The sequence below is a fragment of the Natator depressus genome, chromosome 21 (genome assembly GCF_965152275.1).
Source record: "Natator depressus isolate rNatDep1 chromosome 21, rNatDep2.hap1, whole genome shotgun sequence".
NCBI classification, from domain to species: Eukaryota; Metazoa; Chordata; order Testudines; family Cheloniidae; genus Natator; species Natator depressus.
Genome location: NC_134254.1, coordinates 17165609 through 17191683, shown reverse-complemented (window position 1 = coordinate 17191683; position 26075 = coordinate 17165609). Strand labels below are relative to the sequence as shown.

General features: G+C 59.3%; 2 protein-coding genes across 3 annotated transcripts in view; both read right to left on the bottom strand.

Moving 5' to 3' along the window:
- CYB561D1 (cytochrome b561 family member D1) overlaps positions 1-3778 on the bottom strand; it is a 41098-nt gene extending 37320 nt beyond the window's left edge. Inside the window, exons 1-2 of one of the 2 annotated variants that reach the window (XM_074936458.1) lie at positions 3655-3778; positions 1363-1400 (exon numbers count right to left, since the gene is read on the bottom strand). In XM_074936458.1, the coding sequence (XP_074792559.1) occupies positions 1363-1400; positions 3655-3778 (162 nt within the window). The remainder of the gene's footprint in view (positions 1-1362; positions 1401-3654) is intronic. The other variant, XM_074936459.1, reaches the window with a different exon arrangement.
- Positions 3779-7764: 3986 nt separating this feature from the next.
- Positions 7765-24630, bottom strand: ATXN7L2 (ataxin 7 like 2). The gene is made up of 11 exons (XM_074935968.1): positions 24488-24630; positions 20220-20288; positions 18810-18914; positions 16909-17089; positions 15558-15868; positions 14364-14446; positions 13442-13686; positions 12958-13150; positions 12488-12609; positions 9462-10308; positions 7765-7879 (listed from the first exon to the last, which is right to left on the bottom strand). The coding sequence occupies exons 1-11, from the start codon at positions 24618-24620 to the stop codon at positions 7865-7867; spliced, it is 2304 nt and encodes a 767-aa protein (XP_074792069.1). The 5' UTR covers positions 24621-24630; the 3' UTR covers positions 7765-7864.
- Between the last annotated feature and the right edge of the window lie 1445 nt (positions 24631-26075).

The following is a 26075-nucleotide window of genomic DNA, read 5'->3' as shown; positions in this document are numbered from 1 at the left end:
CTGGTTGCCCCCCATCCTGCCGGCGGGAACACTGGCCAAGGACCCTGCGCGGGACAGCACCTTAGCCCAGAGACAGAAGAGTGCAAGGGGCCTTTAGGGGAGGAAGGAAAAGTTCATGCTTCCAAACCTGAGCTACTCCCATGGGTAGAGCCATGAGATGGCCACCACCAGTGACAAGAGTGTCCTTCCAGCCGAGGGCTCAACATACATAAGGGGGAACTGGGAAACTCGGCCTTGTCCCTGTGAGTTAGTTCAATCCTAGCAAATCATGCACACTCCTGCTCCCATCATTAGCATCAGGGCTTTGCAGGGCAGGTCGACGCTGCCGCAGCATTAGCATGTCACATGCGGATACTGCACCCACCACCAACCTCTTTCCAGGGGTTGTTTTGAATCTAAAACCCTATTGCATGTTCCTGGGGACTTTCGAGACCCTCCTCTCACTCCAGTGGAGCTCAGGTGGGATACGCTCCTGCAGCCCCCATGTTTCTATTCTGCGGGGTCGGGGGAGATAATGGTCAGAAGCAGGGCATTCCGAGCTCGAATACGTGTCCCACTTTTTATTATTATTTTTAAACCTTCAGGGCATGTTGCAGGATCTAGCTACTCCCTAAGGCCTGTCATGGGAAGAGGGTTTTCTGGGGGGGCAGAATTTGCCATTTTGTTGTTTTCATTGAGCTATGCTTTTAAACTAGTGTAAATGTGTTTGGAAAATGGTAACTGGCGGCCAGTTTATCAATCAAAATAAATAATTCTCATCTATTTCATATGTAGTGGAAACCACCTTTAACTCCTGGCAGTGTAAGAGGGTCTGCCTCCCACTGTATATTCAGAATTCCCAGCTACACATACTTCTCTTACTGATGTTACAGAGTCCCACTCTGATCCGGAAAAAGGATCACCCCTGAACCCTCGCTCTCAGCCACTGGCACAGCAGCTTTCACTCCAAACTGACACTGAACCACATCTGGAATCAGCCATCTGCTCAGGGCTAAGAACTACCATTTGGGGGCATCTTGCCAATCAGGAGAGCATCTACTTTAAAGATGTGGGTAATAAATTCATTGTTGACACCAGATCAGATGCTATCGTCTGCGCTTCCCTCCAACCACCATATCCACCCACTGAAACACTGGAAACCAGACCTCAGGAGTGAACGGAAGCCAGCTAGGACACAAGTCCTCAGGAAGATAGCAATGAATCATGGACAAATGAGTGCATGCTGCTAAGGGTGGCTCCATCTGCACCAGTGGGGCTCCGGGGGAGGGAAGCCAGAGCTACATCCTAACTTCAAAAGCAAACCAAAGTGGCTATAAACCTGGGGACATTTCTAGTAGATAAACAGAAAAAAAAGAAACTTACCGCTATAGACATGAAGACAGGGTGCCAAGAAAACAGACCTGGGAAGGAAAGAGTTAACACTTCGGGTTGGGGCAACACTAAACAGAAAATGATGCTTCATTCACCCATTCTGTACCTTAGCACTTCTTATCACCATTACAGTTCCTCTCCCCTGGCTGTGGAGCCCGATGGGGACAATCAAGTATGGAGGGTGCACTGAACTGTCTGGTGCTCTGGTCTGAATCCTGTTTTCCTGATGGATTTGGGAAGGCGCGTGGAATACAGGGTTTCAGTCCCTTTCTCCCCACCCTTGGCAATGTTTATTTCTATCCTTTGGAGATAATATCCCTTCTCAGAGTTAATCAGTGGTTCTTAAAAACTACTGTGTGTTCAAACTGAGCAGAAGCCAAGATGAGTGCAGCCTTTTAAACAATCTTACATCGGCCTGAGTCTTTGCACTGCAACTCTTCCCAGATGCATCCCATTTCATGCCCAACTTCTGCCCTCCCCCACCCCCCACATGGACCTTCTCTAACAGCAATAAGCTGACCCAAACACAGGGAATGCTGAAACTGACGTGCTGGGAAACTTCATAGATGCTGAAAAACTAAGTGGTCCATAATTTCACACTCCCTCCCTCTCCTCCTGCGGAAGAGAAGAGTGAGGAGGGATTTGATAGCTGCTTTCAACTACCTGAAAGGGGGTTCCAAAGAAGATGGAGCTAGACTGTTCTCAGTGGTAGCAGATGACAGAACAAGGAGTAATGGTCTCAAGTTGCAGTGGGGGAGGCCTAGGTTGGATATTAGGAAAAACTTTTTCACTAGGAGGGTGGTGAAGCACTGGAATGGGTTGCCTAGGGAGGTGGTGGAATCTCCTTCCTTAGAGGTTTTTAAGGTCAGGCTTGACAAAGCCCTGGCTGGGATGATTTAGTGGGGGATTGGCCCTGCTTTGAGCAGGGAGTTGGACTAGAGGACCTCCTGAGGTCCCTTCCAACCCTGATAGTCTATGATTCTGTGATTCCTCCCATTCTCTGCTAGGTCCCTCCACACTTTAAAAGCCAGCGTCACCCATCTTAGTGAGGAGGAGCTACTGACAACACAGTGGAGAGCAAGGAATAAAACTGCTGGCTCCTGCTCTCCAGCCCCTGGCTCCCTCTCCCAGAGGCAAGAAGAGACATGCACATGAGTAACGCTGGGACAGACAGGCTCTGGCCAGCCCCGGGGGGAAGACACCCCATTTCAGAGACCCTGGACAGGGAGGATGTGGAATAGGGGTCTGGAAGGGGGTTGGGAACTGACTCAGTGCAGACCCCAATGCCCTAACACGGGGGTACTGTACTATAGGGAGCAGGGTGGAGGCTTAAGAGGGGGAGCTCAGGGGCTCTGCAGTCCACTTACCAGTAATTACTAAGAGGGGACCCCTGACTCTGGCCCCGCGTTCCCCACCCTCAGCCTGCTGCATCCCTACAGCCCCATCACTTCCTCTCCCGCCACTCTGCCTCTGGGCTCCTGCACCCTCCATCGCCCCCCAGGGGCCAGGCCCCTCATCCAGCTTCACCCCAACTCTCACCTGGGCCCACCCAGCCCCTGGCCCAGCCCCTGGCCCAGCCCATGCCTCCCCTACCCTGCCCCCCGACAAACCCCCCTCAGCCCCCTCCCCAGATCATGCCTCCCCTACCCCAGCCCTCCGCACTGACCATCCTCAGCCCCCTGCCCAGTCCATGCCTCCCTCACCCAGCCCCCCCAGTCTCCACCCCCCTTAACCCTTTCCCCAGATCCTTTCCCACCCACTGACCCCCCAGCCCCTGACCCCTTAACCCTTCCCCCCCCGCACCCACTGACCCCTCGGCCCCTCCCCAGACCATGCCTCCCCTACCCCAGCCCCCTTAATCCTTTCCCGCCCACTGACCCCCCCAGCCCCCGCCCCCTTAACCCTTCCCCCCCCCCGCACCCACTGACCCCTCGGCCCCTCCCCAGACCATGCCCCAGCCCCCTTAATCCTTTCCCGCCCACTGACCCCCCCCCCAGCCCCCGCCCCCTTAACCCTTCCCCCCCCCTGCACCCACTGACCCCTCGGCCCCTCCCCAGACCATGCCCCAGCCCCCTTAATCCTTTCCCGCCCACTGACCCCCCCCAGCCCCCGCCCCCTTAACCCTTCCCCCCCCCTGCACCCACTGGCCCCTCGGCCCCTCCCCAGACCATGCCCCAGCCCCCTTAATCCTTTCCCGCCCATTGACCCCCCCCAGCCCCCTTAACCCTTCCCCCCCCGCACCCACTGACCCCCCCGGCCCCTCCTGGGCCCTGCCCCACTCACTGGTGCCGGGCCGGGAGAGCAGCAGCAGGAAGAGGGTGAGGCCCAGCGCCACCAGGTGCGCCAGGAGGCCGATGCCCCGCCGCAGCCAGCGGGAGGCGCGGGACCCCGGGGGCCCGGCCTGCATGGCGGGCCTGGGGCGCCCCCGCCCCCAACACCGGCCTGCGGGGTCCGAGCGCGTGAGACGGGGCCGGGGCGGGGAGGGGCCGGGGCGGGGCCAGAGGGAAGGGGGGGGTGAAAGGGGCCAGAGAGGAGGAGGGGGCGGGGCCAGAGGGGGGAGGGGAGGGGTGAAAGGGGCCAGAGGGGAGAGGAAGGGGTGGAGCTAGAGGGATCCGGGGCGGGGCCAGAGGGAAGGGGGGGTGAAAGGGGCCAGAGAGGAGGAGGGGGCGGGGCCAGAGGGGGGAGGGGACGGGTGAAAGGGGCCAGAGGGGAGAGGAAGGGGTGGAGCTAGAGGGATCCGGGGCGGGGCCAGAGGGAAGGGGGGGGTGAAAGGGGCCAGAGAGGAGGAGGGGGCGGGGCCAGAGGGGGGAGGGGACGGGTGAAAGGGGCCAGAGGGGAGAGGAAGGGGTGGAGCTAGAGGGATCCGGGGCGGGGCCAGAGGGAAGGGGGGGGTGAAAGGGGCCAGAGAGGAGGGGGCGGGGCCAGAGGGGGGAGGGGACGGGTGAAAGGGGCCAGAGGGGAGAGGAAGGGGTGGAGCTAGAGGGATCCGGGGCGGGGCCAGAGGGAAGGGGGGGGTGAAAGGGGCCAGAGAGGAGGAGGGGGCGGGGCCAGAGGGGGGAGGGGACGGGTGAAAGGGGCCAGAGGGGAGAGGAAGGGGTGGAGCTAGAGGGATCCGGGGCGGGGCCAGAGGGAAGGGGGGGGTGAAAGGGGCCAGAGAGGAGGAGGGGGCGGGGCCAGAGGGGGGAGGGGAGGGGTGAAAGGGGCCAGAGGGGAGAGGAAGGGGTGGAGCTAGAGGGATCCGGGGCGGGGCCAGAGGGAAGGGGGGGGTGAAAGGGGCCAGAGAGGAGGAGGGGGCGGGGCCAGAGGGGGGAGGGGACGGGTGAAAGGGGCCAGAGGGGAGAGGAAGGGGTGGAGCTAGAGGGATCCAGGGGGAGGGGCCAGAGGGAAGGGGAGGGGTGAAAGGGGCCAGAGGGGAGAGGAAGGGGTGGAGCTAGAGGGATCTGGGGGGCTGGAGGGAGGATCTGGAGGACTGAAGTCCTAGTGGTGGAGCAGGGGTCGTGGCACCTTCCTCTCCCCCCACCCACAAGCCACTCTACTTTCTCCCAGGAGCCTTGACCTCCCCCCTTTGGGTTCACAGGGCACAGCCCCTGTGCAGCGTGTCTTCTAGGAAGGCAGTCAGCCTGGGGGGCCAAAGCCCCATCGCCCCTTTCGTCCGGCATCTCTCTGCGGCCGGTTCCCTCCTGCGCCGGCTGGCAGCCAACATAGGCCGGGACACCAAAGGGGCAGCTCCATGGGCGTTTGAGACCCAGCCCACACCCCAGCAGCATGAATTCAGCCTTCTCACACAGGGACGTCGCCCAGGGCTCCTGGGCCTGCCCCGTGTACACTGGGCGCGCTCTGCTGCCCCATGGCTAGCAGAATGAGGCTGGGGAAACTCCACGAAGAGGGATCTGGTGACAGACACCCCCCCACCCGGAGGAATGGATGTTGAGGGCTTTTTCTAAAACACTGCCCTGCCTGCCCAGTCCTGGGCCAGGATCAGCTGACGGCTCCTAGGGCTCCCTCCAGGCCTGCTCCAGAAGAGCTGCCTTCTCAGGTGCAGGGCTGGCGCCGCCTACCAGTCAGGTTCTCGGACATTTCCCATTTTAAAAGCCTATTTTCAGTTGCTTATAACTTTGCCAAACTTTAACCAACTGGGCTGAAATTTTCCATGCTGGGTGTCTGCTCCAAGCTGATTTTTGTGGGGGATGAGGGGGGATTTCACACAAAACAGTTCAGCTGCTTCTGAGAAGGCTAGTGAAAAATACCTTGTTTTTCCCATGTTAAAAATTTCTGGTCCCCTTCTCTTTGGAAAGCTCTAGCACCTCCCTGCTTTGGGACAGGGACTTGAAGTTTGAGAGGGTGTTAGAGATGTGCCTTTTGCCATCCCTGGAGAAATCTGCCCATATTTGGCCAAGTTATGAGCATCTGAAAAATGGCGGTTTGCACATGCTCAGCTGAGACTTTGATTTTTGCAGCTCAGTTCTCCAAAGATTCTGTCTGCGCTGGGTCCATTCCAGGCTGGGCCTCACAAGCAGTTTCCCTGCAAGTGCAGTTCTGGGTTGCTGTGGGTCATGCCGAGGCCCAGCCAGGGTGCCCGAACTGAGAGCAAGGAGCCTGTCTCTCCTGTGCTGTCAGTGACCCCTCCCCCGGCTGGGGCCAGGCAGCTTGGAGGAGGAAGCTGCCTGATGTGAATGCAGAAGGAACGAGAGCTAGAACTGTGAACTGGGGCTGGGGAGAGCAGATTGAGGCTATGTCTACCCTGCACACCAGTGTCGGCAGCGTGTAGGGGACATGTAGCGACACTGCAGTGAAAAGCAGGCTGTGTAGCTAAACATGTCAGTGAAAGGCTGGTGGGGCAGGCAGTGCGGGAAGGCTCCAGTAGCTGGGAGACAGCAGGACATGACATGGCTAAAAACAGCAGTACAGACTGGGAGGCATGGCTTGGGCCAAATAGAGAGACGTATTACCATAGTGCCCAGCAGCCCTTGTTATGGACCATTGTGCTAAGCGCTGTACATACATTAACCTGAGGCACCTAAGTCACCACTCCCAGGTACCCAGTCGCAGCCTGTTAAAAGAACAGCTATAAGCCGAAAAGGGTCTCTATCCAAACCGCCTGTCTGGGCTCTCCGCGGAATGCCAGCCGAAAGGAGCCAGCCCTGCAGCCTTTCCCCAGGATCTCACCATCCAGTTACAGACCCGACACTAACAAGCTTTCCTGGAAGAGGGGAAAAAAAGGCAGCTGGACTAAGGACCTGGACTGTGGGTCAGGAGCCTTGGGCGTACTCCCAGCTTTGCCACTTGGCTGCTGGATGACCTTGGGCAAGTCACTTTTACCCTCTCTGCACCTGTTTTCCTTCCCACCCTTTGTCTAGTTGAGATTGGGGCAGGGACTGTCTCCAGCGATGGATTTGTACAATGCCCAGCCCATCGGGGCCTCGAGCCGTTAGCCCAATACAACAAATAATTCATCATAATACACTGGGGGGAGTTGGACCAGCACAGCATTGGCCAAGCAGCAGCTACAATTCTCAACCACACCATGACTGGCTCAAGCCACCCTTCTGGTCCTAAGGACAGTGCAAGGTACTAATCTTCTCAAATGAAGACATGGGCTGGAGGAGAGTTACACAAGAACATGGGTGCCGGTTCAGAGCTGTCCCATCGGGGTGGGGTATTCCTGTCTGTCACACAACCACTCCACTGGGTGCCAGTTGCTGCCCAGGATTAGAACAGGAAGGGGGCACTGAGGCAGAGATTGGGCCAGGCACAATGAGCAGCAGAGGGAATCAGAAAAAACAGAGGCCTCATGAAGTAGCCAAGACGTTGCACTAAGGGACTGGTGTGGACATGGCACGATCCTGACATAAGCTCCATTCCGGAGGAAAACGCTTGCGCCACCAAACACGGCTTTGGGAGAAGAGAAGTGCCTACAGGCCAGGGGACTGCCAGCAGGGGGAGCCACCCATGAGCCAGGCATCGGTCAAGCACTAGCAGCAATGGGCGATGCCATGCAACGGAAACACACGTCAGGGCGCAGCCTGCAGAGGGATCCACCCCAACTGTAGCTGGCTGGAACATCCGCTTCCCAGCCCTGCCAGGAGGGGGCGCTTGCCCCTCCCCCTCCCCCAGGCTGAAAGCCACAGGCCGCACCACCCTTTCAATACTGATTTTTCTTTTTTAAAAAAAGAAACAAAAGCAGCAATAAGAATTCTTATAAATATCCCAGCCCGGCTGTGTGGCTGCCTCCAGTCCAGTCCATCCGCTTCCAACCTCCTCCCAGTGTGGATCGGGTTTGCGTCTGGATTTTTTTCCCCCTTGGGATTTTGTTCGTTCGGGTTTTTTAGCAGCAACAGAACAGGAAAAGAGTCTTGAGGTATTTTTATAGAGTTTTTTTTCTTTTAAAAAAAATAATATAAAGTTATAAAAAGCAGTGGCCTCTGAATCCGACCCAGGGCCGCCCAGTCCTCAGGACCAATGGCTCCGTCTGCACTGCACAGGCACTTGCTTGTTAATGCGCTTTCGACTGCAAGGAGACAAGAGGACAGGGGTCAGCACAGAGGAACAAAGGAGCAGAACACACGAGCGCAGAGGGCCAGTGTTTCTCTGCCGCAGGGGCTCAGGGACGAGGGCGACTTGTCAGAAGCCCAAGGGCTGTGTCTAATTGGGTCTACTTATAATAAAAGCACACCCTTGTGTTTGCATCTGAATAGCTGAATAAGAGCTCTCAGTGCCAGAGCCCTTCTGAGAAGTGCAGCATGCCCTGTGCTGCTGGAAATGGCATTGCGTGGCCCTTGTTAAGATCTGCGACTTCCCAGCGAATGTGCCCCCTCCCGCAAAAAGGTGATTCCCTCCCCCACAAACTTCCCCGGGAGACCTGAGAATCCAGCTGGGCTCTGTCTTTGTTGCACATCATCAGTAATAAAGGTTCGACACGCCAAGTTAACCCCAGTGGGTTTCCACAGAGGTCACTGACTGATTCTATTGATGCACAAAAAGGAACAGACTCTTTCCGGTGGCCAGGCCGGCCCCACAGGGCTAACAGGAACAGACTCTGCCCTGCAGGGCTAATGGGAGTCACAAGCAGTAGAAACGTAATGACACCAAGAAGCCAGCAGCTGTGACGGACACAGCCAGAAAGCAGGTCGGCTGAGTACAGGGGGGATGTTTTTCATCTTTCAGAGCAGAACAGCACATCATAGCTCACAGCCCCTGAGAAGCAGGTTTAAGAACATTCTCCCCATTTTACAGATGGGGAAACTGAGGCCCAGAGAGGGCAAGCAATTCACGCAGCGAGTCTGGGGCAGAGGTGGGAACAGGAACTGTTTCTTGGCAGAGTTCAGCAGCTGATCAGCCCTGTTCTCACTCCACGGTCCCACAGACCTGGGGGTACCGATCATGTACCCAACGCATACCAGCCGTGACCTGCATGCCTCCTGTTAGGAGAGGCCATAATCCTTCCCAACAGCCAGCCCCAGCCCAGGACCATTCCCTGCAGTGCTGTGAGCTCCCACAAGGCAAGGCCCCTGCCTCAGTCCCACAGCACCTTCTACTGGGAAAAGCATGTCCTCCTGGCTGTCCTTAGCCTGAGCCCCTGCTGGGAGGGAGCACTGTGGACACCCCCAGCCAACTCCCAACAGTGCCACCCGCTGGGGACGTGACATCTCCGAAGAGTGCTTGGAATACAGACCACTTTGCACATAACCACAGTCCTATTAACCCATCTCATGCTGGGGATCTGTACTGTCTAGTGGCCAAGGGATGAGCTGCCAGCCAGCTGGGCTTCAAGGAGCCTGCTTGCCAGGCACTGCCCCAGAGCAGAGGCTCCCATCCTGTGGCAGCCACTCCCTGGGGCTGCTCTGCTCAGACCCCTGCAGCCTGGTCCAGCCCCCCAGAGCTCAGAGGGGCCCCATGAACCATGAGGTCCATCTGGGAAGGCTCCGCGGGTCCCAGGACGCAGCCAAAGAGGTCGGGGAGGGGGACTGTGGGAAAAGAAGTGCTGTGGGGTGGACAACAGAGCAGCAGGGGGAGACCCAGGTGGACAGGGCAGGAGGATCAGCCTGCAGTGGGGGTGCACAGCGGCGGGGGAGTGGGGGGGAGAAATGTACCTTCAGTGCGTTCCGCTTCTCCTCGAAGCCCAGCGAGGCAACGGCCTTCTTCCTCCGCACAGCGCAGCCCGAGTCGGAGGTGGCAGCGGGGTGCTTGGCCTTCACCGGCCTGCAGTAGGTGGCAGCGTTCTTGCGCTTCTTGGCCTCCTCGTCCGAGAGGCAGTTTGCCTGTAGCGCTTTCGGCCCGTTCAGGGGGGAGCCCCGGTTCTCCAGCTGGGAGGCTTTGACTTGAGGGTGGCCAGGAGCCCTGCAGTCCAGGTGGCCGGCTCGCTTGACTCTGGAGCCTGGCGAGATGGCGCCGTTGAGGGAGGCGGCGGAGGGGGAGCCCAGGGAGGGTTTGGTCTTTGCAGGTGGGTGGGGGACCTGGCAGCCGGCCACCTTGCCCTTGCCTGGGTCCAGGAGGCAGGTCCGTTTGTACGGGGGGCCGGTAGCAGCACCCAGAGGCTGCTTGCGCTTTCGGGCCGAGGCCTCTGGCTCCGCGCTGCCCGTCGGCTCCTTGGCTTTGGAGGACTTGCTGGCCTTGGTAGAAGGCAACTTGCTGAAGGATGGCGAGGGGGTGTTGGCCGGGAGTGGGGAGGTGATGGACTGGCTCCCGCCCGTGCAGTCCGACTGGCTGCAGGCGGCCGCGGCAGGGGGCGAGCCCACCGTGTAGCTCAGGCTGGGGTGGCCGCGGTTCTCCCTGGCGGCCGTCGCTGTGCAGGACAAGGAGGTCCTCCCGGGGGCACCGTGGGGAAGGCTGCATGCCAGCGAGGAGCTGCTGGTCTGGGAAGTGCCGGATGTGGAGGAGCCCGGGCCGGCGGGCGACGGGGCTGGGTGCAGCTGGGGGTCGGCGGCTGGAGGGATCTTCCTGGTGAGGCCAATGAAGCAGAAGCAGAATCAGAAAAGTTGGGGGAGGGGCTGCAGCTTATTTAAACAACACCGCACAACTCTCACCCCATCTGATCCCAGGCTGTGTCCCTCATCCACTCCCCGGCCTCTCCCCAATCTGAACCCAGGCTGTGTTCCCCCATCTCATCCACTTACTCTTCCCCAGTCTGTTCCAAGGCCATGTTCCCTCATCCCCTCCCCTGACCTCTCCCACATCTGATCTCAGGCTGTGTCCCCCGCATCTCACCCACCTACCCTTCCCCTATCTCATCCTGGGCCATGCCCCTGCATCCCCACCCCACACCTTTCCCCCATCTGATCCCGGGTTCTCCCATCCCATCCCCTTCCACCTGTCCTTCCCCCATCTGATCCCGGGTCGTGTACCCGCATTTTCCGCCCCCCACCTCTCCCCCATCTGTTCCCAGGCCATGTCCCCTAATCTCCTCCCCCAACCTCTCCCCCATCTGTTCCCAGGCTGTGTCCCCCGCATCTCACCCACCTACCCTTCCCTCATCTCATCCCGGGCCATGTCCCTGCATCCCCACCCCCCACCCTTCCCCCATCTTATCTCCAGCGCCTGCCAGCCCCCTCCCACATCCGATCCCAGGCTGTCTCCCAGTACTCCCCACCCACCTGCCCTGCCCCTATCCAATCTCTGGCCTCTCCCCCATCCAGTCCCAGACATTCTCCCCCCACACTCCATCCACCTGCCCTTCTCCTATCCAATCCCAGGCTGTCTCCAACCCCTGCCAGCCCCCTCACCCATCAGATCCCAGGCTGCCTCCCCCACTCCCCACCCACCTGCCCTTCCCCCATCCAACCCCAGGCTGTCGCCTCCCACATCTGATCCCAGGCCATGTCCCACCTCTCCACTGGCCCCCTTGCCCTTCCAATCCCAAAATGCTTCCTCCTCTCGTCCCCAATCATCTCCTCCCTACTCTGACCCCCAGCCTCGCTGTTTCCTCCCCCTCTGATCCCTGGCTGTCTCTCCCATGCGCCTGTCTATCAGGGCTGTGCTTCAAGCCCTTGCTCCAGCCCCACCTGCTGGGGGAAGCCGGGACTGAGAGTCACTGCAGGTGGTGGGGATTTGGGGGTGTGGGGCAGGAACAGGCCAGGGAGGTGTTAACCAGCCCGATAAAGGTTAATAGGAATTATTTACGTTCCTGACAAAGCACTTTATAAGGACCCTGCACTTAATACTCTCTGCCGCTGAGATCTCAAAGCACATTCCGAACGCTAGCCCAGCCTTAGCCCCCCCGACAGACTGGGGACGTCACCCCCGTTATATAGATGGGGAAATTGAGGCACTGGGGCTGGCTCAGGTCACTCAGTAAGTCAGTGACTGAGCTGCAAATAGAACGCAGGTGTCCTGGCTCCCCAGTGCCTGCTGTAACCTCTTAACAGGCTGCCGCTCTATTTGGGGTTCTGCTCACAATGGCCATCCTCTCTTGCTGCCCTGGATGCCCTGAAGGGCATGGAGGGACCCCACCTGCCGCTCCCACTGCCGGCAATAGGGAAGGGGGGCTGGGGCAGGCATTACTGTACAGACTGAAATAGAAGCCACCCTCTAAATTTAGCAAGGCTGAAAGGAACAAAAGTGATTGACACATCAGCTGACCTCCCTTCCTGAAAACTGCCTCCTCAGCGCTTCCTTGAGTCCCCCAGGACTTCCTCTGCAGCCTGCCACAGCTCCCCTGGCCTGGGTTACAATAATGGGGACACGACACCCCCTCATGCACATAGGGTGAGCTTCCCCCATGAACGGCTGGAGATCTTACCATGCGTTTTCTCTGCCCACACGTGTCTGCGTGGGCTTCCCAACAGACTGAAGGCCAATTGCACCCAATGCAACCAAGGCGCTAGGCCAAAGCTGGGGGGCAGAGGTGCTGATGCTCACCCACCCTCTGGAAGCCGACTGGGGAGGGGAGTGGCTGGACTGGGAACTGCCAACTGTCCAGCCCAGCCCTAGGCTGTCCCCACCACAGGGAAACGCAACCCTCCCAGGAGCGGAGCAGGGGCAGGTGCCACTCGGCCAGTCTCTTATCTCAACATGTGAGCCGGGAACAATTTCCTCCCATACTTCCAGGCGCCCCACCCCCCAGCGGGACACACCTGCCCCACTCTGGCCCAGGTGCTGCCTCCCCCAGCGGGACACTCACTTCCACATGTGTGAGCTGAGGTGTCTCTCCAGCATGGAGCTGAGGGCCGAGCAGAACCGGTCCAGCCGTCGGTTGAACACGTAACACCCAGGGCTGACCAAGCGGCTTCCAAAGGTGCAGAACTGGTTGGGATTAAGAGAGGAGGGGGAGAGAGCCATCAGGGAGGCCGAGACCCCTGTAAACCACATAGCAGCACCCTGCCATGGGTCAGGAGCCCAGCCCACAGCATGGCAGAGAGGACGGACTGTTGGCTGCATCCCCAACCTCCTATCTCCTTTCCAGCCCCAAATGTGGCAACTCCGCGTGGGTGCCAGCTGGATTCTGAGATCCAAGCAGCTCCGTGGGAGCAGGATGCTGACAAACAGGCCTGAGAATCACTGGACAGGTCATTGTCCCCAGTGCCTCCAGGGGGCACTGGTCTCCGCCCAGAGAGGGGCACAGACCCATCTCACCTCACGCCAAGCACTCACCGCCTGAGGCCGTGGTGGCCGTGTTGCATAATGACAGTCCAGCCTGTGGGATTCCTCGGCCACGTCGTCCTCGCTCTCCTCGCTCGATCCCCGGCTACTGCCCTTGGGCATGGGGAAGGGGTAGAGCCCGGGCTCTCTGTCGCCACAGGTTGTAGACGGCTCCTCTGGGTCGCTCTCTGAGGAAACCCTGGACCTGAACCCAACGAGAGGCAGAGGAGTGAGAGCTGCCATCTCTGGGGGCCTGCAGAGGGATGGGACTAGGCCAGGGGGGATCTATGTGCCAGCGGCACTGCTGGAAAGGGCAGACGGTCCCCACTGGGGCCTGGTTCTGCTGGGATCTCTGCACGGGGAAGGTGGGAGAAGCCAGCTCCGGAGAGGTGCCTGCACAGCACCCCCTCCTACGCCAGGGCGGGGGAGTCTGCCCGGACTGACACACACAGGTGGTAGATGGAGGCAAACCCGAGGTTCCCTGCTGCTGAGTTACCTGGGAAGTGCACAGAGGGAGTGGGGCTGCTTTGCTCGGCAAGGGGAAGTGCTGGGTAGAACCAACGAGGTCTGCGCTCCGGAGGAGGCTTCCTGGGAGAGTCGGTCAGGAAGCACTTCCTTCCTCACCGGGCTCTTCTCCTTGGGGGATTCCCCCTTCCTGGAACTGGCCTTCAGCTCCGCCACCAAGACGTCAAAGTCCTTCGCCCGGCCCTGCACTTCGCGGCGCTGGTGCACGGAGTGAATCTGTGATGAGGGCAGGAGGGGAGAGCGTCACAGCCTGGGCTCACCACAGGATGCTATCAGACCCCCAGGGAACCTCCCCCTCTACTGCCTAGAGGCTCGCAGGAGCTACAGACCCTCTTACTAATTCAGCTAGTGGAGATTCTCCTGGGCTTCCCGGGGGGAGAGGCCCGAGGCTCCACATTTCCCTGTCTGCATGCATGTTGCTGAGCCATGAGATGAAGCGGTGTCTCTAGTCCATGGAGGCCTCCTAGAGCCAGTCAGCACTAATCTCTCGCCCCCTCTCCTCCAATAGGCTAGAGCAGTGGCTCCCAATCTGTGGCCTGCGGGCTGCTTGAAGCCCAGTCAGTGCACAGCTGTGGCCCATGTCCTCTGGGCCACACAGCTACTACTGCGTGGATGTGTGTATTGTGTATGGTATGTATTGTGTGGATGTGGCCCACATAACACAAAGAGCTGCATGTGCAACCCACAACGGTAAACAGGTTGAGAACCACTGGATTAGACCTTCACAAGGTGGCACTTTATAGCCATGCAACCAAACGCTTCTCTTCCCCAGTGGGCACGTCAGCCTGGGGCCTCTTGCAGAGCCCTTCAACCTCCAGCTGGGATGTAGGGGGACAGGAACTCACCCCACCTCCTACTGTTCTACCAGGAAACAATCTCACACATGACAGTACCTTGCAGGTCAGCAGCCGGGTGCAGATCTTTTTGGTGTCAGGATTCACAACTCCACACTGCCTGTTCAAATCACACTCCTTCCCTGCAGGGCAGAAAGACAGAGCTGAGATGCATGAGGGGAAAGCAGCGGCTACAGGGCCTGGCTGGATCCCCTGGGCTTGCCCTGCTCTTTAGAGTCTTCACCAAACTTCCTAAGATCCCTGCATTTGGCCTGGAGCTTTGGTTGACTGTTGGAACAGGCTTTGCGCTGGGAGGTTCTCGCCATTTCAAAAAGGAAAATCTTGCTTCTTGCTTCTATTTTAAAGGGACACTGTCATCACCAGCTTTCATGCTCTTTGAGGTTGGGTGGAGCTCAGGTACAACTGCAGTAGGTGCTATATAAAACCTTACCCCCAAGAAATGAGGCCCAGTACTTAGGATCTGTTATTATAAAGCAAGGTGGGGATGTGGGCTTACTAAACAGGGCAGAAATGGAAAGGTTTCCATGGGCTTGCCGGGGTGGATTGAAACATCCCAAACCCAGACAAAAGCAGCGTTGGGCCAGTGCAGGAGGTGCAAAGATATGCAACCCCTTCCATGCAAGGATCTCTGAACACTGCAAACAGCTCCTTCGGCCTCACAATCTCCAGGGTTATTCTCACTGTCCAGAAACCAAGGCACTGAGCATTTAAGTGACTTGCCCAAGTCCGCCCAGTGGGTCAGTGGCAGGGGACTAGGTCACAGCTGGCCTGACTCCCAGTTCTAGGTTTGAGGCACTGGCCCAAGGCTCTCTCTCACGGTACCCAGCGGACAGCCCCCTAGCTGTGTGCAGCTCTTTAGGTCTATACAGGCACCAGATGAGTCCCAGGATCTGGTTAATGGCCTTCTCACTCTTTTGGGCTCCAATCAGGGGAGCACTCCTTGGGCTGGGAAGGGAGTGGCTCAGCAGGTGCATGTGTGGCAGGAGAGAAAAGGAAATGCCAGGATCCCTGCTCCCACCATGGGGCAGAGAGGAGCCCAGCCCACCCGCCCAAGGAGAGAGGCTGAATTGAGCCGCTAAGCTATCATGGCTGGCAACCAGTGCTGAGCCACGCAGCTGCGTCATCGCACAGGGCTGCTGAGTCACCACCACCCAAATGCCCTCTCGAGCTGTCACCTTGGCCTGATTCAGCATCACCCCCACTGGGCAGCGAAGGAGGCATAGCAGGACTCACGCGCCATCTTCTTGTGGGATTTGGGAGGCGGTTTGGTGGCGCCCGGCTCCTTCTCCCCCGAGGCAGAGGTGCTCTCTGATTTCCTGTCCAGGCCATCGGCGGGCACAACGGAGTCGACTCCTGCCTTGGCTGGCACAAGCGGCTCTTTGGGCGACAATGCCAGGGACAGCTTCCCCATGGGCTCTTTGGAGCTGGCGGGCGGCTGCCCGGGGGCAGAAGCAGCAGCAGCCTTCGGGGGCACCTTGATGCCGTGTCCATCCGGTTTGGGAAGGCTGGAAATCTTCTCCAGGTTCACCACTGGCATGAACAAACTGGAAGGAGAAGGGACAGGCTCCGAGAGCTCAGCCAGGGAATGCACTAGCGGCCGCTGCAAACCTCCCCAGCAGCAGAGGGTGACTGAGGCCTGTCTGGGCCAGGTCCCAGCCCCCAAGCCATATCCCGGGGCAGGTGCTTTGGGCTTGTGAAACCTGGACTCTGGGCTCCCCTTCTGAGTCCCTGGACTGGGCCTGCTGCCCACCAGCCTTGCGGTCACGTGTGCTCCGGCCTGCCACATACCTTGGGCTACCCCTGCGTCGCACACAGACACCAGTCCGACCAGCCATGGTGGCTGGGCTAAACGGGAGGTGGCAGGCACTGGCAGGGCCGGGGCTGGCTGAGATAGTGCAGGTCCCTCATTCCCTCATGCCTGTCCTTGGAGGGGACCATCGGGCTGCCATCCCTCCTGAGCGCAGTGCGGGTGAGCGAGCCCTGGCGCGTGCGGATGGAGACGACACCCTGCTCTGGAAACGCCTGTCCACTGAGGCCCAGGCAGCCGGGGGCGAAGGCGCAGCCTCCATCGAGACCCTGCCACACAGCCAGAATAGCGCATCTCCTGAGCCCCACGAAGTGGGGTGGGGCCCCCCCTTTCCCAGCACATCTGGGAGGTCAGGTTCCCTCCACTGTCTTCCTTCATCCCCCTCCCCATGTCAGAGCCAGCTGGGGTTTCCCTGCAGCCCCTCCTCCCATGTCAGAGTGCAGTGGGGCTCCCCGTGACCTCCTCCACCCATATCTGAGTGGGGCTCCCCCATTTCCCCAGGTATGAGCCAGGTGTGGCTTCACCTATTGCCCCTCCCCCCATGTCTCTCTCCATCGCCCCCCTTCCTCCTCCCCACACAGGAGAGGAGGTCCACTCTCCCCAGAGCGGGGCTGCCCCTCAATCCTTCTCACATCAGAGGAGCACAGGGTCCCCCACACCCATATGAAAGTGGAGCCAGGCTCCCCTCAACCCCTCTGTGTTGAGCCCACCCCGCTCCCTACGTGAGAGCAGGCTCCCCACGTGAGAGCAGGCTCCCCCTTCCCCTGTCCCACTCACCAGAGGTTATCTTTCTGTGCCTTGTCCGGCCTCTCGGGCGGGTGCTGGGCCCGGCTGCGGGAGCTCTGCGACTTGTCCCGCGAGGCCTTGGCGCTGCTGTTGCCCCCACAGGCAGGGGGCTGCCCATTGATCGCATGGCACTTCTGGGCATAGAGCTTGCTGAGAGGTCCGTGCCGTCTTTCTGCGGGGGAGGTGGAGGCTCTGTCAGTGACGCGCTCACATGAGGCCCTGCCCATCAGAGGAGCGGGGCAGCCCTCACTGCTCTACAACACCCCGGGGGAGTGGGGCTGCAAAGGCCGCCTGAGTCTGAAGCCAAACCGGCCCCATAGGAAAGGCCCCATTCATCTCGGTGTGTTGTTCACTCTGAAGGCTAATGACGACAACTGAAACAGCAACAGTCATCTCACTGCTGATCATTTTAACAGAACCATGAAGATGGCCTGGGGTGGCCACTTTTCCCATCTCCAGTCTGCTTGTCTGAATTTAGCAGCAGTGCTGGCTAAGAACCCAGGAGTCCTGGCTCCCGGACCTGGGTGCTTGTCTGAATTTAGCAGCAGTGCTGGCTAAGAACCCAGGAGTCCTGGCTCCCGGACCTGTGCTCAGCCCAACATGCAGTCCCCTCACTCTAGCAGCCTGAACTGCCCTGTACGTCACCTCTGCATGCAAAACCATGTGTTTGGAAGACAGCGCAACAGACCCCAGCAGGTCCAACACGTGCTGACAGCTATCAGACCCTTCAACGCTGCTCCACTCCACCTTCCTGCGGGCCCCCGGAGAACCATGCCCAGCACCAGAACCAGGCCAGGCAGAGCAGCCAGGCACCCCTTGCTCTGCCCACCCCAGGAACATGGCTCCCTGTGCTGCTCTTCTCCCCACTGTCCTTTCCAGGATGCCAGAGGTAGCTCCTCCGCTCTCTCACCCTGCCGCTGATTGCCGGGGGCCTCCCAGCAGCAGGCAGCTCCTGCTGCCAAGGAGCGGGTGGGATTGTGTCGGTTGCGAGAGTAAAGAGGACGATGCCTGGGATGCGAAACAAGTTGCCAGCTAATTACTCACGGATGCTTTTTGAAGGTCCCCTGAAAGAGCTTTTCCCAAATGGCGGGTCCTGACCCAACGGAGAGTCATGGGAAGGATCTAAGTGGGTTGCCAAGGCCTAGGCAAACATACAATTCTCCCAGCCCAGAGAGCAAGCCCTCCCCACACTCTCCCCATAGTGGCAGCTCCTGGTCCCATGGGGCCAGGCCTGGCTTGCCACAGGTGTTGCAGCCTGGCACAGGGGTCACAGTGTCACTCAGGTTTGGCCCAGCTGCCCCTCTCTCACAGGCATGCGCAGGTTCGCAATGCCACTCACTCGAAGGAGGCGGGGTGGCCGGGCCAAACCTGAGTGGTGTTGCGACCCCCTACACCCAGTAACGATGCCCAGAGCAGGGAGCCAGGCCCAGCCCCACAGGGCAGGAGCCGCGGCTGCACGGTGAGTGCAGGGGACTCCTCTCCTAGACCTTCACCCCCCGGGGCTGCCCCTCCGCACCAGGCCGCATTAGGGCTGCGGGGCCAGGGCGAAGGGTACATACATGTCGCAAAACAAGACCAAGTGCGGCCGATGGGTGGCCTCAGTGGTCTGCGGCTTCCTGCACAGCCCCACGCCGCTGCCTCTGCGGCATTTCTCTCCCCACGGCAGTCGGAGGAGGCAGAGCCTTCCCTCCGGACCCACGCAACCCCGGCTCAATCAGGAACACAGCAGCTGTGGCCACGACACCAGCCGAACTGTCATTCCAGAGCCGCTTTGGGTCGGCACCTGAGGGCCCAGAGAACGCGGGGGAGGAGAATAGAACCAGGTCCCCATTGCCGGCTGGCGCGGAAGGGGCCCGGCTGCTGACCTCACCCCGGACATTCAATCGGCTTACCGCAGTGCTTCTGAAAGGCTTGAGGCTTGACCACTTGGCTACAGTGGTTACACACCACCAGGTAGAACTCGTCGTGGGCGGGGCAGTGCCCAAAGATAGACATGTCTGCCAGGGCAAGAGATAGAGCGGTAAGGGAGAGGCCACGAAGGGCCCCCTGCGGCCTTGTGGGGCTGTGGCTGGCCAGGCCAAAAGACACGCCTGAGGAAACCCAACTTTGTACCCAATGCAAATGGACAGTCACGTCCCCCCTCCCCAAAGGGAGACTACAGGGGCTCCAGCTCAAACCCAGCCCAGCTCAGTGCTGCTGCCAGTCAATGGCTGTTCATGGCCTGTGTGAAATGAGCGTGGTGGGTCTCAGACCTCACTGGACACAAAGCAGCTGCTGCCACCACGAGTGGGGCCCCCTCCGGGCAGTTTCAGCAGAGGCCAAAGGTCAAATGGGTCATGGAGCCTGACCTCCCCACTCAGTCCTGGAGAAGGCCCCTCAGGGCAAGGCTGGCACAGAGGAGGGGCAGCTGCCACCTGTGCGGATGCTGGGGCTAAGGGCACCTTGGTGTCCGGTTTATGGGTGCGCTGCACAGACGATCCAGAGAGAAGGGCCTCTCCAGGGGCTCCAAAACCTCTGCATCTCAAGCCTTAAACTGGGGGACATCCTGTGGCCCCCACACTGCTCCACCCTGAGAGCGACTGGGCCAAAGCGACTGACTTAGGGCTACGCTGGGTTTCTGGGGCTCATCCACTTGGATCGCAGGGCTGCCTGGTGTGATGCTAGGGGGGATTACAGAGCACTGGGCCAGCTTTCAATGTCTGCGGGAGCCTCCCTCGCAGCAAGCAAGATCGAGGCCCCGGGCTGTCAGGTGAAGCTGGGGATCAGTCAGGCCAGGAGTACTGGAGCTACACCAACCTTGCAAGGGATGTGGGGATCCCAGAAGAGCACAGCCCCCAACAGCCACGTTCTCTGCTTGGGCTCCAGGCCAGCTCTGCAGAGCTCCACAGCGAGTGAGGCCAGAGGCGCAGCCTGGGCTGAAGTCTGCCCCGCGTTTGCTCTGTGCACTGAAGCCCATTTCTCCCCGACCAGCTCCACCCAAAGGGGTCGTGGTTTGCACACCCAAGAGGAGCTGCCGCGACGAGGACCAGGACTATTTAGCAGCTCTCTCCTCCGAGAGGGCCAGACAGGTCTGAACGGCCCAGGCCAAGGGAAGCCTCAACCCATGAGCAGGGCCACAAAGTTATCTGCTGATGCCAAACTCACAATAGCTCCTGTGCTAACCACCCCCCACCCCTGGCACTCACAGATAACAAGAGCCTTGGCCGGAGCTGGGCACCTTCCCCTCACACCAAAGGAACAGATCATGCCCACTACAGAATTGGGCAGCTCCCTGAGCTGGAAGGAGCTGGACGAGCTCTTACCTTCCTTAATGAGTGTCATCGCATCCACTTTCTTGCTGCCGTTCTTGCTGCTCTCCTCCACCTCAGACCCTGCTAGAGACAATCAGCCCCATCAGTAACAGTCAGGACCTTTCCCCGAACCCCAGAGCCCCCTAACCCAGAAGCCAAGAGAGCCTGCTCCCTACAGGCTGACAGGGGGGTTAACTGCTTGCAAAGTGGGAGGATGGCAGGTCGCCAAGCTGCCAACAGACTGAGGAGCCCTAAGAATCAGCCAGTTAACAAGGTGCAGGGCCTTGGTCCCAGGGAATCTCCCACTTGGCCTCCCTGAATCAAGCAGGAGATGCAAACAGCACCATCAATGGGCTGTTTGCCACATGACAGGTGGGGGTGGAACCAGGGTGCGGCCCCGGGGCAGAGAAGGGTCTTTATCTGGGTCTGTGAAGGGCCTTTAGCGCAGCTCCTTTCCCTGCAAAGCATGACAACCTCTCTGCTTGCCCTAGCGGATCTTGCAGGACTCAAGGATTGTCTGCATGGGGAAGTTATTCCAGATTAACGTGAATTCCAAGGGCAGTACTATTCTGGAAGAGCTCCCTTTGGGGACACTCTTATTCCGTCTTTTTCCAGGTTGGTATAACCCATTTCCGAAGGGCTCGCTCTTTCCCCACTGGCCATCTCGGCAGCCAGTGTGCTCAGCCAGGGCGGCTGGAGATCAGAGTCACTTCCAGGGCTTAGCCCAGACCTGCTTGAAGAGACCCGAGCTCTGGGACTGCCCCCACCACACCTGGGACATGATCCCCCAGCCAAGTGGATCTGCAGAGAGTGCGGGAGATCCAGCAGATTCCACATGTTGGGACATTTTCCTTTCCTTGAGCTCATAGATTCCAATGCCAGAAGGGAGCATGTGACCGTCCAGCCTGACCCCCAGAGACCAGCCCCCAAACCATCCCTACAGCAGAGCTCTTAGAGAGCCATCCCCTCTTGATTTATAAATTGCGAGTGATGGAGAACCCACTCTGACCCTTGGTATCACTCCCAGTTCTACCCCTGTGCACCGAGGGACGGGGGAATGGGACAGCAGCCACAAAGGAAAGGTAAATGGATGGGGGCCAGCAGCTGGGAAGAAAGGTGGAGAGGATCAGAGGGATCAGAGAGAGGGGGACATGTGGGCATGAGTAGCGTCCCACCACTCCCTCCTCCCGTTCCGGTTCCCATGAACACCTTGGGGTTGTGCCACAGACCAGCCGATCGAGCAGCGCCCTGCAAACACAATGGGGTGCAAGGTGCAAACACACCATCTCCAGGATTCCAAGTATCCCTTCGAATCAGCCCCATGGTGCTGTCTGAATGCAAGCAGGGCTGGCTGGGAATGTCTAGCGGGGAAGAGAGCTGGGGCTAATTTAAATTCTTGAGGGGCAGAAAGAGAATCCACTGCGGTCGCACAGGTTGGAGTTGATGCACCTGGTTATTGCAGCTCCAAAACTGGTGGTCGTGTGGCTGAAGCACCAGACTGAGACTCAGGAGATCTGGGTTACTCCCCTGCTCCCCAAAGGCTCCCTGTGTGATTCTGAGCGAGTCACTTAATCTCTCCATGCCTCAGTTCCCCCCGTGAGATGGGGCAGACGGTTCTTCCATTCGCCCACCCTTTGTCTAGCTGGGCTAGGTCGACTGTACATGCTTCAGGGCAAGAACTGCCTCTTAGTGTATGTCCAGGCAGCCCTCAGCACACAGGGTCCTGACAATGCTACTGTACAACCCACAAACAACAGGATTCACAATCCTCTCCCCCACACTGCACCCTTCTCTAGCAAGTTTCACCCAGGCATCCCCGCACAATGAAACCTCAACAAGCCCCATGGGAAACTGGGTCTGAAGAGGCGAATCTGCCCACGATCACACAACAGCAGAGCCAGGTTCAGAAGTCCTGACATCCAGGGCCTTGCTTTCTTCACTCAGCCATGCTCCGTCTGCATCCGATAGCCGGACACCACAGCCTGCACTCGCTGCAGACAGAGCTCAAAACACGGACCGACTCTCACGAACCAGCGGTTCGCAGGATGGGGCTGCGTTTTGATGCAGGCACAATGAGACAGTAAAGCATCCACCCTTCTCCCAGCATTGTCATTTCTCTCTGGCACTAAACCCAGCCAATGCTTTTTCAAAAGTAGATTTGAAAATGATCCTAGAAATTAAAGCCAACCAGGGCAAATCCACGGCCCAATCTCAGGGAGAAAATGCCAACAGGCTCCCAGAAACGAACAGCCTCGAGAAGGGAAACTGCATATTTTTATAAAGCAACAACTTGCAAAAAGTTGCATGGATATTAAACGCCACAGTGTGAATTAGTTCAAACCAGCCAGGACAAACCCTGACAAACACACTGTAGGGAGAGTCCTGCCCTGCACCCTACCAGGAGGAGACATAAGATACGAACTAACAAGGCTTTCTCCAGCTCTTATTGCTGTACCATTTTCAGTCTACAGGGAAAGAACTTAGCCGACAGTGCGAACTTGTCTGCAAAGGGAATTTGCTTCACAGCCCAGCTATAAATCCCTGAAAACACAGGAGTCATTATGCAAACTCTGCCGGAGCCCTAAGTAGATCAGGAAGCACGATGCTCTAACTACATCTAGTGCAAAGGAAAGATAATGGAGGGGGAAGGGACACCGCTCCACAGTGTAAGAAGCGTCACCAGGGACAGCTCCACCGGCCTCCGCTCCCCCACTTCCAGGGCCTTTCCAGAGTCCAGCCTCAGACTGTGCTGGAGAAATCAAATTATCCGCCCCCCAAATGATGATGCTTCTGAATGACTCCTGGGATTTCAAGGGCAAAAGTCTCAAGAGACAGCTATCAGCTCCATCCCCCTGGGGAAAGAGGGCAGAGGGGTGCGAGCAACATGGGAGTGAAGAGCAGCATGGGACGAAAGAGGGCTCAGAGGGATGGTGAAGTGGCTGGAGCAAGCGCAACAGAGGCAGGATGCAGGAGTTGAGGGTGCAGAGGTGCAGGCTGGGGGCAGCAGGGGTTGGAGCAGGATGGGGGCGTGGCAGGAGGAGATCAGGCTTGGTAAGGCTTAGGGACCACGTTCAGGGACGACAAAGGTCAGGATCCTGGTGCAAGGGGAACATGATCAAGTTCAGGTCTGGTGGGGAATCCAGTGGAGGAGAAGATCCAGGGAGAATCAAATCAGAGGACCATGAGAGACTCTGGAGTGGGGTCGAGAGATCAGTTTCAGGGCATACCATGCTGGGGGTTCAAAGGTCAGGGATAATTTGGGGGGTCAGGGAAAAATCAGGGGGCATGGAGATGGAGGCGGACAGATTCAGGGAGTCAAGTGAAAAGTTCAGGGGGTGATAGGGCAGCGAGAGGAGACACCAGGAGCAAGGAGCCTTGAGGGCATGGGTTTGTGAGAAATCAAGGCTGGTGTGGGGGCACAAGTGATGGGTGCAAGGGACAGCTGGGCAATCAGACAGGCCTCACAGAGCGCAGAGGATGAGGGTGGCTAGGGAGCTGAGGACAAGTGTCTTGGTGGGATCTGCTGGGCAGCAATGGGTGAGAAGGATCTCCATGCATCTCAAGAAGTGGGATTTTTACCCACGAAAGCTTATGCCCCAATAAATCTGTTAGTCTTTAAGGTGACACCGGACTCCTCGTTGTTTTTAAGGATCACGGGGTGAATCTGTGTTCAGGGGCCACAGAGAAGGTCAGGCAAGTAGGGGTCACAGAGAGCATCCAGTGGGATCAGGAATCCACGCGGTCAGGGTCCAGAGAAAGGATCAGGGCTCTCGAGGATCACAGCAGGATTCAGTGGATCCAGATGCGGAGACCCTGGGGGATGCCGCGAGGTCAGAGATCGGGGGCGCCCCGGAGGCACAGAAGGGATCCAAGGGGATCGGGCAGCGCCGGGGGTCACAGCATGCACAGAACAGATCTCACAAAAGGGATCAGAGATCGCAGGGGATCCAGTGGGGTCAGGAAACGATACGTGCTCAGACCCGCATCAGGGATCACGGGTGCTTGGGGGGCACCCACGGGATCGCAGGGGATCCGCCGTGTTGGGGCTGCAGCTGATCCGCAGGGGATCCAGCGGGTCCGGGGACCCCGCGGCGCTAGGACCCGGCGGCGCGGCCGGCGCGGGCAGCGCTAGGACCCCGCGGCTCCTTTGTTCGGGGCGGGCGGCCGGGCGGGGGAGAGGAGCCGGACGGCGGCGGCAGCTGCCCCGCTCCCCGCCCCGGCCCCGGCCCCCGGCCCCCCGCCCCGCCGGCCCCGCCCCGGCGGCGCGCGCGGCCCCTCACCTGGCTCGGCGGGCGGCCCCGCCCTCTCCACCCAGGCGCTCCAGCTCTGCCCCGCGAAGTCATCGAGGCTCGGCAGCCGCCGATCCACAGCGGCCATTGCTGCCGCCGCCGCCGCGCGTCCACGCACCGCCATCACCGCGCGGGAGCGCGCGCCCCCCGCCGCCCGCCCGGGGCGGCCCACGCGCAGGCGCGCCGCGCATCCTGGGAAGTGTAGTCCGCTGCGCCCGCGCCACGGCGGCTCTGCGCAGGCGCGCCGCGGCGGGCGCCACGCAGCCGCCCCCTCCCCCCCGGCGGAGATTGGGGGTGTGTAGGGGGATGGTGGCTGCGGGGCCGGACGCCTGGGTTCTCTCCCTGCCCTCGGGGGCGGGGGCACTGGGAGCCGGGACGCCTGGGTTCTCTCCCTGCCCTGGGGGGGCACTGGGAGCCGGGACGCCTGGGTTCTCTCCCTGCCCTCGGGTTTGGGGGCGGGGCGGCACTGGGAGCCGGGACACCTGGGTTCTCTCCCTGTCCTCGCGGGGGGGGGGGGGTACTGGGAGCCGGGACGCCTGGGTTCTCTTCCTGCTGTCGGGGGGGGGCGCACTGGGAACGAGGACGCCTGGGTTCTGTTTAAGGGTGACCAGATTGCTAGTGTGAAAAATCAGGGCAAGGGAGGGGGGGTAACAGGTGCCTATATGAGGAAAAGCCTGGAATATCAGGACTGTCCCTATAAAAGCGGGACAGCTGGTCACCCTATTCTGTGTCCAGCTCTGCCTGGGCTCCCTGCACTGGAGGGAGTTTCACCCTCAATGTTTCTACAGCACAAAAGTTATCTCGAGAGTCATAGTAGCCCCCGGGGTTTCCATAGGGCCCTACACAGCACAAAGATCACACATGCTCTACAGACTGTTCCTACTGGGGGGGAGGGAGCGATTCCTCACCTACCTCTGAAGTGCAGCGGGTGCTGGCCCAGAGCCCAGCGGCTGTCTAACGCCGCACAGCGAGACAAAGAACGGCCAGAGTGGGCCAGCCCAGTGGCCGGGTGCCCAGCTGGGAAGGTGGCGGCCCCCCAGCGGCGCAGAAGTAGGGGCGGCGATACCAAACCGAGCCACTCGTATTTCTGCGCTGCTGCTGGCGGCGGCGTGCCTGCCGAGCCGGGCTCCCGGCCAGCAGCCGCGGCTCTCCAGCCGCCCAGCGCCGCCGCCAGCAGCGCGGTAAGGGCAGCAGTGTCCTCACCCCCCAAGGATAAGCTTGTGACCCCTCCCACACACCCGGCTCCTTTTGGGTCAGGACCCCTACAATTACCACACCATGAAACTTACAATTTTTAAAATCATATGACTGTGAAATTGACCAAAATGGACCCTGAATTTGGTAGGGTCCTACTTACTATCTGGCCCTTTCCTAATTCTGTTTGCTTTTTTGACTCCCGCTGCACACTGAGTGGATGTTTTCAGAGAACTATCCACGATGACGCCAAGATCTCTTTCTTGAGTGGTAACAGCTAATTTAGACCCCATCATTTTATATGTATAGTTGGGATTATGGTTTCTAATGTGCGTTACTTTGCATTTATCAACATTGAATTTCGTCTGCCATTTTCTTGCCCAGT

Bases quoted from the DNA above. Each gene is read 5' to 3' on its own strand.
- ATXN7L2 (XM_074935968.1), bottom strand. From the start codon at position 24,620: ATGGCGGTGCGTGGACGCGCGGCGGCGGCGGCAGCAATGGCCGCTGTG. The intron at 20,289-24,487 runs GTGAGGGGCCGC...TGTCTCTAGCAG, and splicing joins GGGGCCGCCCGCCGAGCCAG to GGTCTGAGGTGGAGGAGAGC. The intron at 15,869-16,908 runs GTGAGTGGGACA...TTCTCCTTCCAG, and splicing joins GCACAGAAAGATAACCTCTG to TTTGTTCATGCCAGTGGTGA.